At 40.3% G+C, this 15,669-nt stretch overlaps 1 protein-coding gene across 1 annotated transcript in view; it reads right to left on the bottom strand.

Annotated features, from left to right (window-relative positions):
* The window catches only part of LOC106573469 (RNA polymerase II elongation factor ELL2), a 51,823-nt gene that overhangs the window by 8,395 nt on the left and 27,759 nt on the right, over positions 1-15,669 (bottom strand). Inside the window, exons 5-9 of the mRNA XM_014148550.3 lie at positions 10,894-11,138; positions 9,904-10,028; positions 7,350-7,467; positions 6,504-6,960; positions 5,621-5,684 (exon numbers count right to left, since the gene is read on the bottom strand). Coding sequence (XP_014004025.2) covers positions 5,621-5,684; positions 6,504-6,960; positions 7,350-7,467; positions 9,904-10,028; positions 10,894-11,138 — 1,009 coding nt within the window. The remainder of the gene's footprint in view (positions 1-5,620; positions 5,685-6,503; positions 6,961-7,349; positions 7,468-9,903; positions 10,029-10,893; positions 11,139-15,669) is intronic.

Here is a 15,669-nt window from a genome sequence, read left to right on the forward strand (position 1 = left end):
ATTCTAATCCAATCATTTGAAGGGGTGTCCACATAGAGTGATAGACAGAGTGACAGGCAGACAGACAGAGTGACAGTATGTGGACACCCCTTCAAATGAATGGATTCGGCTATTTCAGCCACACTTGTTCCTGAAAGGTGTATAAAATCGAACACACAGCCATGCAATCTCGATAAACATTGGCAGTAGAAAGATCTTACTGAAGGGCTCAGTGACTTTCAATGTGACACTGTCATAGGGATGCCACCCTCATATGAATATCCTTTTCTGACTCAAATAAGATTCCTCAAGATTGCTCTGATGTCCAAAAAATTTTATGATATGAAACTTTTAAGTTGCATGCATTTAAGAATAACTACATTGAACAGACTAAAATTGCTTCTTAACTCTAATGGAAATGTATGTATTTCCGATTACCAAGTAATTTATGGTTACTATGCCTTTAGTTTTCCCATGTGTACCAATTTAAAAATCGGTGAATTATGAAAAGCTATCCAAGGATTGTTCCATACGGTTGTGTTTTTAGGGTGTGATATTGGCTCTCGTAGAATAACTTACATTTTCTTCCATATTGTTATAGTGTACTTAACTAGGAAGTTCTTAATGTTCTTAGCTTTATCCTTTGAAAATAGACACGTGAAAAGATGAGCATGTGCATTTTCAATATGTACTCATTGCTCTTCTTTAGTGCATTTAACGATATGGTCGCAAGTAAACACCTTGGGTGGCGAGTTAATACAATTCCAAGTCTGGAATGTAAAAAACACCCTCAGACTTAGATGTAAAACTTTCCTTTTTGTTTTATGAGTTGTATTTGCCCATATCAAGTCTGTTATGACCGAGTATACTTTTTTAAATGTCTTCGGTGGGGTAATTGCTATTACCAGGAATAAATATACAAACGCTGGGAGCCATGTCATTCTGAAGAGGTTTATTCTACCTGGAAGATTGTTCCATTTAATTAGATCCGTTTTCATATTGTTGAGTAATGGGATAAACAAATCTTTATACATTTGTTGTTACTTATTTAGCATCCTAAGTTTTTGTGGTCCACTTAAAGGATTACTGTAGATCATGAGTTATTGTTTTTAATTTCCATTATTTCAGGGGTTTTCCACATTATTTTATATCTTGAGATTTGAGAGTATTCGGAAAATATTTTTAGCAAGGGGGGCATTGAGTTTTCAATATTGGTCAGGTTTATCAGGAGATCTGCAAATAAGTTTTGTTTATATTCATATTTACCAATACTGATTCCTGTTACATGTGTGTCCTGTTTAATTCTTTCTGCAATTGGTTAAATAGCCAGTGGAAACAGGAAGGGGGGAGAGGGGACATCCCTGTCTTGTGCCCCTTTCTAAAGCCATTTCATTAGATAATGTATTATTTGTGTATATTTTTGCTTTAAGACATTTATATAACATTTTCATTAAACGTATTATTTCAGCTTGAAAGTTACCAAAGGCCATTCAAGATGGTTGAAAGACGTTTTGGCCTCAGCCATTAATGATCAATCTATATCTTGTTTTTTTTGCATATTGTATGTATTAAACTGAAACATGTTCTTTAATTTGCGTCAATTTTTTTATATACCTTGTTTGATTGATAATACTTTTGCCATTGTACTGCTTTTGAGCTTTGTTATTATTTTGTCAATTTATAAAATGTATGGGTCTGTAATCAGCAGGGGGTTCTCCAGATTTTTCTGGTTTTGATATAACTGAAATAACTATTTGATACATGGACCTGGGAAGCACTGAATTGAGTGACGTGTGTTGTCATGTGTGTAAATAGGGCGGCGCACAATTGGCCCAGCATCGTCCGGGTTAGGGGACGGTTTGACCGGTGTAGGCCGTCATTGTAAAATAAGATTGTTCTTAACCGATTTGCCTAGTTAAATAAAGGAAAAAATATATAAATATATATATATAAATAAATATATATATATATAAATATATATATATAAATAAATATATATATATATATATAAATATAAATAAATATATATATATATATAAATATATATATATATATAAATAAATAAATATATATATATAAATATATATAAATAAATAAATATATATATATAAATATATATATATATATATAAATAAATAAATAAATATATATATATTTTTTTTAAAGGTCCGTTACTTATATATATATATATTTATATATATATTTATATATATATATATTTATTTTTTTAAAAGGTCCGTTACTTTGTCCCAAAATGTTAAATAGAATTCTATGGGAAAGTCATCCATTCATGATGCTTTTCTCTGTGCAAATACTTTAATAGTGTCTAATATTTTATTTTGGCTGATCTTTGTTTTTAGTGATTATTTTTTGTCTACTGATAAATGCTTTGGGGTTGTTGAGTCTAAGGCTGTAGGATCAGTCCAAAAGTTGTTTAATTCTGATTTATATAGATTTTCATAGACGCTTTTAAAATTGTCATTAATCGCGTCGATTCTAAATAACGCATTTGTATTTTTATCTTTTAAAATTGTAACTGGTTTGGCATTTATTCATTTTGTGAGGGCTGCGAGATGTTAACCAGGCTTATTTGCCATTAATTAGTATGCTTTATTTGAGTTTAACCTGTAGTTGTTGGCTCTCTACAAAAGTAAAATATCATATCACTACTTAAGTTCAGACATTTCATTTTCTTCTTTACAAGAAGATATATTTTTTTTAATTTAAAAATGGGCTTTTTTTCAAATAGTGATTTCTGGGCCTCCCAAGCGGCGCAGTGGTTTAAGACACTGAGGCATCACTACAGATCCGGGTTCAGTCCCGGGCTGTGTCGCAGCCAGCCACGACTGGGAGACCCATGAGGCAGCGCACAATTGACCCAGCGTTTTCCGGGTTAGGGTAGGGTTTGGCCAGCTGGGCTGTCCTTGTATCAGCGTGCTCTAGCGACTCCTTGTGGTGGGCCAGTGCGCTGGCTTCAGTCACCAGCTGTACGGTGTTTTCTCCGACACATTGGTGGGACTGGCTTCCGGGTTAAGTGAGCAGTGTGTCAAGAAGCAGTGCAGCTTGGCGGCGTCGTGTTTCGGAGGAAGCATGGCTCTCGACCTTCGCCTCTCCTGAGTCCGTACGGGAGTTGCAGTGATGGGACAAGACTAACTACCAATTGGATATCACAAAAAATGGGGAAGAAAAAAGGTATAAAAGTACAAAAATAAGCACTTTGTGACATCTGCTCATGTAAAATGGGCTTTATAAATAAATGTGATTGAATTTGATTGCTACAGTAGATGGCAGCATAGGCCTCTCCAACCAAGTTTCTCTTTAAATATTCAATTTCTCATTGAATTTTGTTTTAAACTCTTGCAGGAAAACCACATCTGCTGACATTCTCTAAGTGTTCAAGAACCATATGCTTTTTCTTATTTCTTTTATGAAGTTGGTCTTTACAAAGTTAACCTTGTTAACCAAAGTTAACCTTGTCTGTTCTGTCGGTCATTGAAGAACCAGATATAACATTTTAGCAGACATGTCATATGAGGGTGGAGGGCATTCCATGGAATGGGAGAGTCATAGTATGAATACATAGTCATTATATACATTACAAATACAGTGTAGAGGGTGTGGGCATGAGGGCTGAGCAGACATTTAACAGAGAATACAGAAAAAAACAAAGCAAAGTTGTTATTTTTAGGGATTTTAAGGTCCAACTCATCTCCTAATGTACCAAAAGCCTGTGGGTTATGTAATTTATATATTGGAGAAAGACTACCACTTAAGTATTGTGGTCAGTTTGTATTGCCTTGTAAATTCAATTAAAAGTATAGTGGGTGATGGGGCTCTACTTGGGGAGAGTGGGTCCACCAAGAGACTGACGTGAGATGAGTGGAGACCCCACACAAAACTGTCTGATGCCCTCCCAGTCACCTCAGATAGAGCCCCTCTTCACCCTCACCAATAGCCACCATTGAATCTTAGCTAGAATGACAAGCAAGGAATAATACTGACTCGACATCCTCTCCTAATCTGTCCAGAACCCTTATTTATTTTACAGCAGGTTTGCAAGTCACAAAATAAATCCAGTTACATTGTAATATAGTTAAATCCTTCTGAATCTCTCCCAAGCCCATTCCTCTCCACCTCCCCCTCCCAGTTTTTCACCCCCTTTACCCCATCCAAGCAAAGCTTGTCCCAGCCTCCCATCCTTACCCACCCAAGTTTGCCCCAACCTCCCATCCTTGCCCACAAAAGCTAAGCTTGTCCCTCCCCATCTCCCACCCTTGCCCATCCTTACCCACCCAAGCCAAACTTGTACCAACCTCCCAACTTTTCCCACCCTTCCTACCGCTCAGACACACTTACACCCATCCACTTACTCATCCCTTCTCATTATTTCCCGCCCTATGTATCCACACACCCATTCTCTCCCATACCTATTCACCATCCCTCACTTTCCCACACACACCTATTCACCATCCCTCACTTTTCCCCACACAAACCTATTCACCATCCCTCACTCCCCCCCCCCCCCCCACACACACACACACACCTATTGACCATCCCTCACCCCCCCCACACACACACACACACACACACACACACACCTATTCACCATCCTTCACTTCTCCAGTGTCTGATCGAAATGTATTCCTTCGTCTCTCTCATCCTAGCAGACAGGTTGTAGATTACAATGATTGGGTATTTAGCGTTCTTCTGTCTTCTGATGATAGATTCACATCGTTCCTCTGATATCAGTTTGACCACTTAGCTGGAAAGGTCTCCTTTTTCCTCATCTTCCAGTAAGGACAAAATACTCCTGTTCTTTCATCCAATTCATCTTCTAAACTTTCCAACTTGGTTTCCAAAAGGCTTATTTTGTCGTCTTGTTCGTTCATGCGCACGCCTTGCTTGTGTGTGACTGACACGATAGCATCTATTTTCTTTTTGAGCTAATCTCATTTTGTAATAACAGATTGTAGCAGTTTGTTTTGTTGTGCATTGAGAGCATTTTAGCCATGTTTTCCTAGATAGCCTTTAACGGTTCATTACACGCATTTGCATCTCCAAGTTGCTCCTTATCTTTTCCTCTGGGGGAAGCCATGGCTTGTTGGACTCGTGTCACCGCGCCACTTTACCAACTGATTGGTTCGCTGTTGTACATAACTGATCGCTCACACTCACCCAGTTGCTTGGGGATATGTTGATTTATCGATTTTAGAGGCTTGATTTAAACTTGGTCTGGTTTCTACATATAGCTACTCACACCCCATGCGTCCTATCGGTACGCGCTCGCGCCTCATCTTTTTAAGTCATTCTCAGTGAAGCTGTGTTATTGCTGCACATTTGACAGACCATTTAAAACTTCAAAAATGTTCCACTATTTATGTGAATGTTTTCAAGCCGAATCCAGACCTTTTGGAACAAATCACTTTCCTTTCACAACAAGTGACTAAAGTAGTCATACCATTAAACAAAAACATTGAAGCAACAGATGGTAGAAACAGAACCTGAGACCACATACTGGTTTCACTTGTACCATGTTTACAGCATGAATGGGTTTCACATAACTTATCAACCTAGAAGTACAACTCAGCAACCCAGAGGGATTCTGGAGAACTTGTGAATGAAGCAGTGTGTTTAAACTTACATGAAATAGTCGGGCAGCTCCTCCGGTGACGTACGAGTGACAGGTGTTTTAGCCCCCTCATTGTCTGGAGATAAAAACAAGCAGAGAAAAAAAGAAAAAAAGTTAACGTAATCTGCCAATGCAAACGTGATAAAACTCATATCATACCAAGGCTGATGGAGTTGTTTATCACTACTACGGATAAGAGACCTGCTACAAGGCAGGCGGTGACGCCAGAAGCGCCCCAGATTGGGAGGCAGAGCAGCCTGCTGACTCGATGGACCGTGGGTCACCCAGCTGTTCCACAGAATCATCTACACACTAGCCAGGGAAAGGGATGGGGGTTGATAGCGGAAGCTACATACACAGCACCCTTTCCACTGGAAATTCTCCTCAGATCATTGATTTGTCGTCACTCTGTTTAAAACCTACAGCAATTCACTGTGAGCCGTATATCTAGATAAGTCACCTAAACTATTGGGGACCGATCCCTTTGAAGTTTCAAAATACTTTTCCAGAGCAGGTCGATTTTTCTACTACTGTAATAAATATGGGTTAGGAAAACAGACATTTTGACTGGGTTTTTACTACTTTGCAAATGGAAAGTTTTAATGGCAGTCTTTATGTATATGGAGAGTGTTTATTCGTATGTATACAAATACTGGGCAGTCTTCCCTGTAATCTTGTTGGCTCAAAAACACTGATTAGATGGTTCTTGGAAATTATTAAACTTCTCTGATTTCAATGTGGTCATAGACCAGTGGTGCTGTAAATATATCCTTTGATGTCATTACTGTATCATTATAAACATGTTCTGTTTCTGCTATCATTCCAGTCAACAAGGCCTCAAAATGATATCATTTAGTTGAAAATTACATTGGGAATGAGATGGTGCTTTTCTTACCAGTGATGTTTTCCTGGTTCTGTTTCAGGTCGGGACTGTTCTCTATCCAGTCCTGTTTTAAGCGCTCCCTGTCCTTGTCTTTGTGCTTCTTGGACTTCTTCTTTTTGTGCTGGCCGTTGGCTAGCTGCTGGTCAGTGCAGATGGAGGGCTCAGTCTGTGGAGCCTTGGGGCTTGGTACTGCTGGGACCGGCTCTGTCCTCTCCAGCTTGGGAATACTGGAGGAGCAACCCAGTTTATGCCGTGTGTAGAGACCATTAGGGCTTCCCTGGACGTGATTGTTGGTTCTCTCAAACTCTGTTTTGGTCTGTACACTGGTGTTGCCTGGACCAGATGAGCTACGGGCTCCAAAGGGACCAAGCTGTCCATTGGAAGGGGACTGCAGGGATAAACTGTGGTCTAATAGTCTTTGCTTCTTGGGGGTCTGATAATCAGATAGGTCGGAGGGCACGGGGCGTTTCTATGAGAAGGGTAGAGAAGAGATTTTACCTGTAATACTACTTAGCGAAGACCAACATACCCTACATTTGAAAGGAATGGCTCCGCTACATTAAAACATCCTAAACTGGCTCCTGAAAATGTCAGTGACTGAACTGCCTCCAGCACTCCAATGAATAAAAAGCAGATGCTACCAAACCAAGCAACTTTCCTCTCATTCCTCCTTTACTCAAGCTTATTCTGCAGTAGGCCCAAGTCAAAAGGCATAACACTATTCAAACAGAAATCATTTAACCCTTGAAATTAATCTGTGCATTCTCTTATTTCTAATCAATCTCAAGCTTTTGAGAAAAACAATGAGTAAGGGCAGGATGTAGAAATTATTTTAGAGTTAGGTAGGGGAATATTTACCACAGAGGGAGTCTTGACCGGGCTGAGTTGTGAAGGAGAATCCGCAGGGGTTTTGTGGAATGAATGGTTTGACTGGAAACTCTTCAACTGGCTACTGCTGCTCAGTGGCTGCAGTTTCCTGCAACATTAGAAGGGGAAGACATTTTTACTTTGCTATTCCGTTTATGTTAGGGCAGATAACTCAAGCTTAACTAATTTTTTTGACAGATTTATTAGTTTTTATACAACGCGTAGGTCTAATCCGGAATGCAGACTGGTTAAAACCGCATTCTAGCCGGTGTCAATTCCACAAGTTACCACCGGCTAAATCTATGACTTTAAAAGGCCTATTTACTCTGTTCCATCTGCGCAATCCACTGTCTCATCAGCCCAGGCAGGGAAGTTAAACTTCATCTCCACTATAAAAAAAAGCCTCTAGACATTATCACACATTTCTTTTAAACGAACATTTCGTTTTCAACAGCGGATATTTGTATAAACATCTCTCCGACATTTGCAACATTGTTTCAATATTCAAATTCGATCTTCAGCTGTCCGAGCACCTTTTCTACGACAGGCAAAATTGCGCATCATTAGCTCATTTATTTGTGTACATCCATAACAATGTCACTAGAAAACAGCTTAAACAAACGCAAATGCAGCTACTTTGTTGTTATTCTGGCTGCACTAGTGTTTGACGAGGCTGTAAATTAGTTGTAGTTGGCTCGCTAGCAAGCAAGGGATAAGAATGTTGCCAGCCAGTATGGCAGTGGAACATTTAGAACGAACGACTGGGTCGCATTCATAGACACAGAACATAAAGACTGAATGAGTCTGGCAACCGAACCGATAGAACGCCGCTTGGGTAGCAACCCTAGATGTGTGTCGGGACTATATCTTGTGGAAGGATGAAATAGTATGAATAAATTAAAACATGTTTTATGAAAATATGTAAATCATTATTTGAATATGTTGGTAACCGGTTGTATAAAAGTGATAATGCCCTCGAAGCCGGTGTTTGGAGGATATATTGGCACGGTTTGCCGGACCTCAACTTTTTCTCGGGCCTAACAACACCCGTGCCAATATATCCTCCAAACACTGGCTTCTCTGGCATTATCACTTAAGTAAATAATGGTTCAAACTCCAATTGCATGGTTTACAGAGAAATGAGAGAGGTGGGGCCATGTTAACAGAGGAAAACATAACACAAAACAGGTCGAACCGGTTGGTTACTGTAACTTCAGAATCAAGGTACATAAATTACAAGCAAAGTCCACCTTGACGCAGCTGTTCACATGAATATTGCATTAGAACAAATAACCACATTGTCAGACAGATGTTACACTGCCATTATCTACACTTGACCTCAGGGTGAATGAAACTGACACGTTTTTCAGCATGTTTCAACGTGTTAGGCTGTTTGTAGTGTTTCTAGGTTACAGAACACAGATTACATCTGCAAGAGGCAGGCACTAAGACAGAGCGGTGTCCAGTCACTTCAGTGAGGAGAACAATGGTGCCAGATGCAGGCTCTGTTAGGCCAAACACTCCTCTCTCTCCACTGGCAATCTGCTTCCTCCAGCTCCTTCCTCACAGAAACCTCACTGGAATCAGAGTTCCATCATGCCTCTCACAGCAGCCACATGACCTTTTCAACTACATGATCAATGGAATCTCCTGGAAGCACCACTGGCTTTCAGGACATTCCAGACATGAGACCCTCTGACAGACTAGGCTTCCAGCAATATAGTTGCTTTCTGGGATAAACTATAAGGAAAGGCTCTGATATTGAAAACATTTTTTTTATTTATTTTTTAACAGTCATACACTGATGAGCCACATCAACAGCTACCTTACCCTGTACATGCAGCAAAACAACATGTCCACTTCCATTCAGAGCTCTCATTAGAACATCTGAGTTGTGTAAACAGAATGGAAACAATAAGCAGGCAGGAGGTCCATCCAAAAAGCTTATGAAACCCACCCCCTAACTGACCAGTGGCAGGATAGGACACGTACTTAACGTGGGATGACGTCCACACTCATTCTGAACAGCTCAGCCAGGCTACCTTCCTCTACATTAATGCTATTTGACAACACCAAGCAGAGAATATTTCTCTCCCCGCTTTGATGTGCCCATTAAGAAATTCATCTGTGCAGAGAAATAGTCATTTAGAGTCTCTCCTTTCACCATGATCACAGCGGCCTGCCACAGTAATCCAGTAGGCCTGCAGTCTCAACGCCAGCACGTTGTCAAAAAGCATCAGAGCTTCCCACTACTGAGGAGAGGTAATCATCCAATTACTGACGCTTAAAAAGGTTAAATGAAGATAAACTACAGACTAGGGGACTCTCCGCCATGACACCAACATGTTGCTTCTACACCTGCATTGCTTGCTGTTTGGGGTTTTAGGCTGGGTTTCTGTACAGCACTTTGAGATATCAGCTGATGTAAGAAGGGCTATATAAATACATTTGATACAGGTAAATATTTAAATATTCAGTGGTGAAAATGTGAAGGAGAGTATGATGGTAGAGAAGACAGGTGAGTAGAAGTACAAGCCACACCCACCTGGCCAGGAGCCTATGAATGAGCGGCTTCTCTTCCTCCAGGTAACCGGGCCAATCCTTTTGGACGTGCCTGTAGAACTCATCCTTCAGAGTAAAGCTGTGGTCTTTGTGGTTCAGTTTAGCAACCTGCAAATCAATAACAAACACATTTGAACCCTTTGTCCCTGTAGCATTAAATACACTTTTGACCCCGGTTAAAAGAAAGGCTTAACTGGCAGGCTGTCAGAATAATAATACATTCAATAATACATTGTTCACCATTAAAGTAAATGATAGTAAACACAGCAATTACACTAGCACTGTGCCAAGTTAGTCACAAATACAGTACCAAATCTAGTCTACCCAGAGTGCCTCTGTGACAGACAACATCCATTTGTCAGAGTAGTCCTGGCCTGGCTGGAGACACCCCACCCTCCCCGGTGGAAACACTGTCTTCTCCTCCAGACATAATTAAAGCACAGCTCTAATTACAGCTACCAGTAGAGGCAGTAGTAGCAGCGACACAGTCGCTCCTTGTATGACTGCACTGGGACTCCCAAACATACCCAGAACAGGAAGTACGCCTCAAATATACCAACTGAGATCACTTAGCTGCTCAACATTTGGTTGTAAAAGGAGCCATTAGCATTAGATTCTGAGTGGCTGTAGAGAGCGAGCGACGGAGACAGAGCGGCTACTCTGCAGTGTTTCCATTTGGAATCCCTGGAGGGATTTAGAATTGCTTATAGATGCAGCTGAATCTCAGAGGCACTTTTAAAGACCCTGTCCTTTCTATCAACGTGAAAGTTGCTGTGATGTTTTAAATGTTTCATTTACAACATAGATTGTTTATTCATTTCAAATGCATTACAATTGGAATACAATATGCAAAAGTTGTGCATTATTGAGTTATATCTCCACTTAGTGAAACGAGCACCTACCATGTACATTTATCTGCAGCCTAGTATCTGAGTACAGTTTGTTGTGCCGTGTTGCGTTCTACAGGTCTCACCTCATCTAGTACTGCTCCCAGGTCAGTCTTATCCTTGGGAGTGGCCCTCTCCCTCTCCAGCCACAACAGCAGCTCAGGCTTCCTGTAGGGCTTTAAGGCCAGGACGTGGATGATGCGGTCTCTCAGGGGCCTGAGGGCTACTGGGCTGGGGGCCCCACTCTTCTTGTTGTTAGGGGAGTGCTTGTTGCTGCTGCTGTCCATACCTGACGACAGGCCCTGCTTCCTCTGGATCTTCACACATTTACCTGACAGAGAAAGGGAGATGCACAGAGGCGCCATTTGACGAGAAAAATGTTTAGTCACTTACAAACTATCTTTTCGTCATAAAAGCTACCTTCTTACACCTCTAAGCTACTGTTACCAAGTGAAAAGCAGTGGTTTTGTGCTCATCAGTCAGTGAAAGTTTCAGCAATTACCACAATTATGACTTGGATAATTCAAAGCTCTCAAATCTTTAAAACTGGAAACACTTATCTCCCTCACTTGCTTTAAGCACCAGCTGTCAGAGCAGCTCACAGATTACTGCACCTGTACATAGCCCATCTATAATTTAGCCCAAACAACTACCTCTTCCCCTACTGTATTTATTTATTTAGCTCCTTTACGCCCCATTATTTCTACTTTGCACTTTCTTCCACTGCAAATCTACCATTCCAGTGTTTTACTTGCTATATTGTATTTACTTTGCCTTTACCTCCCTTATCTCACCTCATTTGCTCACTTTGTATATAGACTTATTTTTCTACTATATTATTGACTGTATGTTTGTTTTACTCCATGTGTAACTCTGTGTTGTTGTATGTGTCAAACTGCTTGCTTTATCTTGGCCAGGTCGCAATTGTAAATGAGAACTTGTTCTCAACTAGCCTACCTGGTTAAATAAAAGGTGAAATAAAAAATTAAATTAAAAAAAGAATCAGTACACTGGAAATGTGACAAGAGGCGATGGAAGTGTTATGCTTGTTCTAACTGCCCCTGAACAGGATTCAAAATACACTGACACTTCTCTGAATAGCCCAGACCAGTTATACAGAAAAGGCCTGGTCTAATGTGACAAGGGCCAGAAGCAAAACTTTGTCTTGACAGATGTCAGTTATATATACAGTATGCAAACATTGCACCCAGGAATAGCACCTTGTGTCCCTAGTAGGAAATAGCGTCTTAACATATTTAGCTAGATCTCATGAAAGCCTCCTGTACACATACACACTAACACTTCGATCACACCGACAGCATCCTTGCGCAAAATAGTACACATCATCTGGATATGTGTGCAACAGAAGTTCACCATTCACCTTCTGCTACCATTTCTGTCAAGCCATCTACACATACAGGTTTGACGCGTACGTTCGATAATTCCAATGTACGCACCACACCGAACGCACTGCAACTGCCTCTGCAACGCAATGCTCCAAAACAAACGCGTCCTTTCATTGGAAATGAATGCAATTCTGGCGTACCAAAACGCAATGACGCTTTCGGTGTGATCAAAGCGTTAAGTGTTGGTACGCAGCACCAGGCTTGGAGTGCAGTGAAAGGGTTGACAGTGAGGTTAGCCGGTTCCTGTGCAAACAGAGGAGCATGGAAACTAAAGCACCTTGCTCACTCACACACAGAGACCATTTTTCCTGTTGCAGCACTAATTAACCTGGCTCCAAGCCAGCAGGACATGGTGGTGCTTATACTGTATGTAGATGTATCTCCCAACCTAATCTCATTAAACGTTTAAGATCTGCTTTCAAGGTTGCTATAGGATGAAAAGCACAGCCTCTACATGGGAGCAGTGTGGTTCTGGTATCATGCATCTACTGCATTACGTAAAGTATTGTACGTGAAAGAGTTGATCTATTATATTTAACTAGGCAAGTCAGTTAAGAATAAATTATTATTTACAATGACAGCCTACCCCGGCCAAACCCAAAGGACGCTGGGCCTATTGTGCGCTGCCCTATAGGACTCACAATCATGGCCGGCTGTGATACAGCCTGGAATCGAACCAGGGTCTGTAGCGATGCCTCTAGCACTGAGATGCAGCGCCTTAAACCGCTGTGCCACCCAGGAGCTAGAGTAGGTTTAGATATGACAATCTAAATAGTATTTTACGGAGTATGTCAATTATTTGGCTCCATGCACTCCATTTCACATTTCTAAAAGGACACAGTTGTTGCACAACTGGAATGTAATAATGTTAAAGATATTGAATAACAAGACTCCAAAATGTCTCTATTCTTATACGTTATGCATCAAACATTATACAAACAATTCATGACATTTTCTTAATGTGAAAAATGACAATATCATCAACGTATAATATGAACCCCAGTAACAAACTATTATTTTTTTATCAACTCTGGGCCTGAGGGTAAATCTCTGCTTTTGCCAAATGCAATGTAGTTTCGAGAGCTTGTCGTAACAGCTACCCTGGTTCAAGACGCATACATTTTACAGTCCAATATCTTCCTGTCATGTAGAGAAATAGCCTGTATTGCCTCATTTTAAACAAGCAGCGACTAGACGCTAACAACAATAAATTAAATCTGCTTGTCATGTAGTTGGTTATGGGAATGTTTGTAAAACGCTATTCTGTCTACTGTATAGCCTTTACATAAAACCAGCAGAACTGCACATGCTTGACTGAAACATAAGTTGCTTTTCAGAAATATGATACGGGTTGGTTTCCTTGTTTGTAAAAAAAAATATGAATTTGTTCAACATCATGGCGTACAAAATCAAAAACAGTAAATTAAATAGATACCAGTATCGCGATACTCAAAAGGTATCGTTGCAAGGAAACAAAACATGAAGCGGACTAAATTTCTATTGTTGGAAAAAAGTTGCCTTATATTGTCACCCAGAATCACATTTATTTTCCATGCTACAGCACGCAACATTTCACATGCAGTAGCTTTTTTAAAGGACCAAAGAGTTACGTTTGCTTTGTGTTTTCCATGGAAAATCAGGTATTGTAGTATTGCGATACTGGTATCGTGACAACCCTAAACTAGATAGTCATGTTTGGATACACCAATGTTTATCACATTGAAACCACAACAGTAGCATTCATCCAACATGTATAGTTACACCGAAGACCATCATAGCTCAGTTTGAGATTATCGGGTGTTCCTCATCCAATCTGTCACCAAGGTGTAACGCATTACAACAATAAGTAATGTACGTCAGACTGACACCAGACCAAGCAGAGAAGTGAGGAGTTAGTGAGCCTATAACAGGCTTAGGATGAGTTCTCCATGGTTCCCAGGTTGGAGTTTAGCCAGGAGGGCGGGGTTAAGTTCTACTCTAGCATTAAGTGCCATAGGATCTTTAGTGATCACAGAGCATTATGATCTTGGCTTATCATCTCATCTGAAAGACAGCACACAGTTTGTGGTATTCCTCACTCCTTGAGTGTATTGGCATGTCCTACCTGATGTTCTCCTTACCAGATAAATGAGTCTAACCAGACCCAGCCATAACTGGACTAACAAGCCTAACCTTTCTTAACCTCAATACTAGCTAGTGTTGAGCGATTAACAGACGTTTTGGGGGGGTTTTCGGTTATTAAACAACTAATCGACTAAGGTCGGTTCATTACTTGAATTCCACGTAGTATTTTATGAGCCCAACGCGCCATTTCTCTAGGGTGAAATCAAATCATTCACGAGAAAAATCAAGTCAAGAACTGATGGGAGATGTAGTTTACATTAAGCAAATGTTCAACCTAGTTCAGTGCAGAAATGTGGTAATTAACTTGGTGTAGTGTCTCACGTGTTGTTTTCAAACTCTCCTGAGAATGTCTCAGATCAAGTAGATGTTCACTCATTAGATGGTTCTCCAATTGAACGTGTTGCCGCATATAAATACTTAGGCATTTGGATTGATATGGATTTGTCGTTTAAAGAAAATCATACTGTAGTTGAGCTGGTTAAGAAGCTAAGATTTAAAGTCGGCATTTCTAAAGAAACAGATTGCGCCATTCTCCAAGCAGCAGGAACCAGATTATTCAGTCTACCTTTATCTGTTCTTGATTATGGAGATATTATTTATCAAAGTGCAGCTGCTACTACTCTGAAACCTTTGGATGCCATCTACCATAGTGCCCTTCGTTTTGTTACTCATCACTGCATCAAAAGGTTGACTGGACTTCGCTAAAGACCCATAGATCTCAACATTATTCCCTTTTTGTTTACAAGGCACTACTTCATAAACTTCCGTCTTTTCTAACTTTGCTGTTGAAGTATAGACACCTGAGTTGCCTAACCCGTTTCCAGGGTTGGTTAACTCGAGGTTCCTAGGGTCTCCACTGAGCTAGGTAAATCAGCTTTTAGGTTTAAGGCACCTTATTGCTGGGTCAAAATTGTAAATACATTTCATCTTGACGTTCTGGTGCGGTTCAGGCAATTTAAAGTATTGATTGGTGACCTAGATTTTTTTAGAAATGCGCCCTGTATACACAACGTAAATATACACATTCCCAATCGATCTCTAAATACAAAAACAGTCATGGAAAGCACAAAAGAATATATACATTCCTACACAAATACACTGCATGACCAAAATGTACTTTTTCAGTTAATTTCCATGACTGGTATAGTTTGGGTATGTGTATATTTATGCTGTATATACAGGGCACATTTGTAAGAGACATACTTTTTGTCATGCAGTGTATGTGGACACCAGCTCGTCAAACATCTCATTCCAAAATCATGGGCATTAGTATGGAGATGGTACCCCCTTCGCTTCTATAATAGCCTCCACTCTTCCAGGAAGGCTTTCCAT

Source organism: Salmo salar, chromosome 16 (genome assembly GCF_965601325.2).
Source record: "Salmo salar chromosome 16, fSalSal1, whole genome shotgun sequence".
Taxonomy (NCBI): domain Eukaryota; kingdom Metazoa; phylum Chordata; class Actinopteri; order Salmoniformes; family Salmonidae; genus Salmo; species Salmo salar.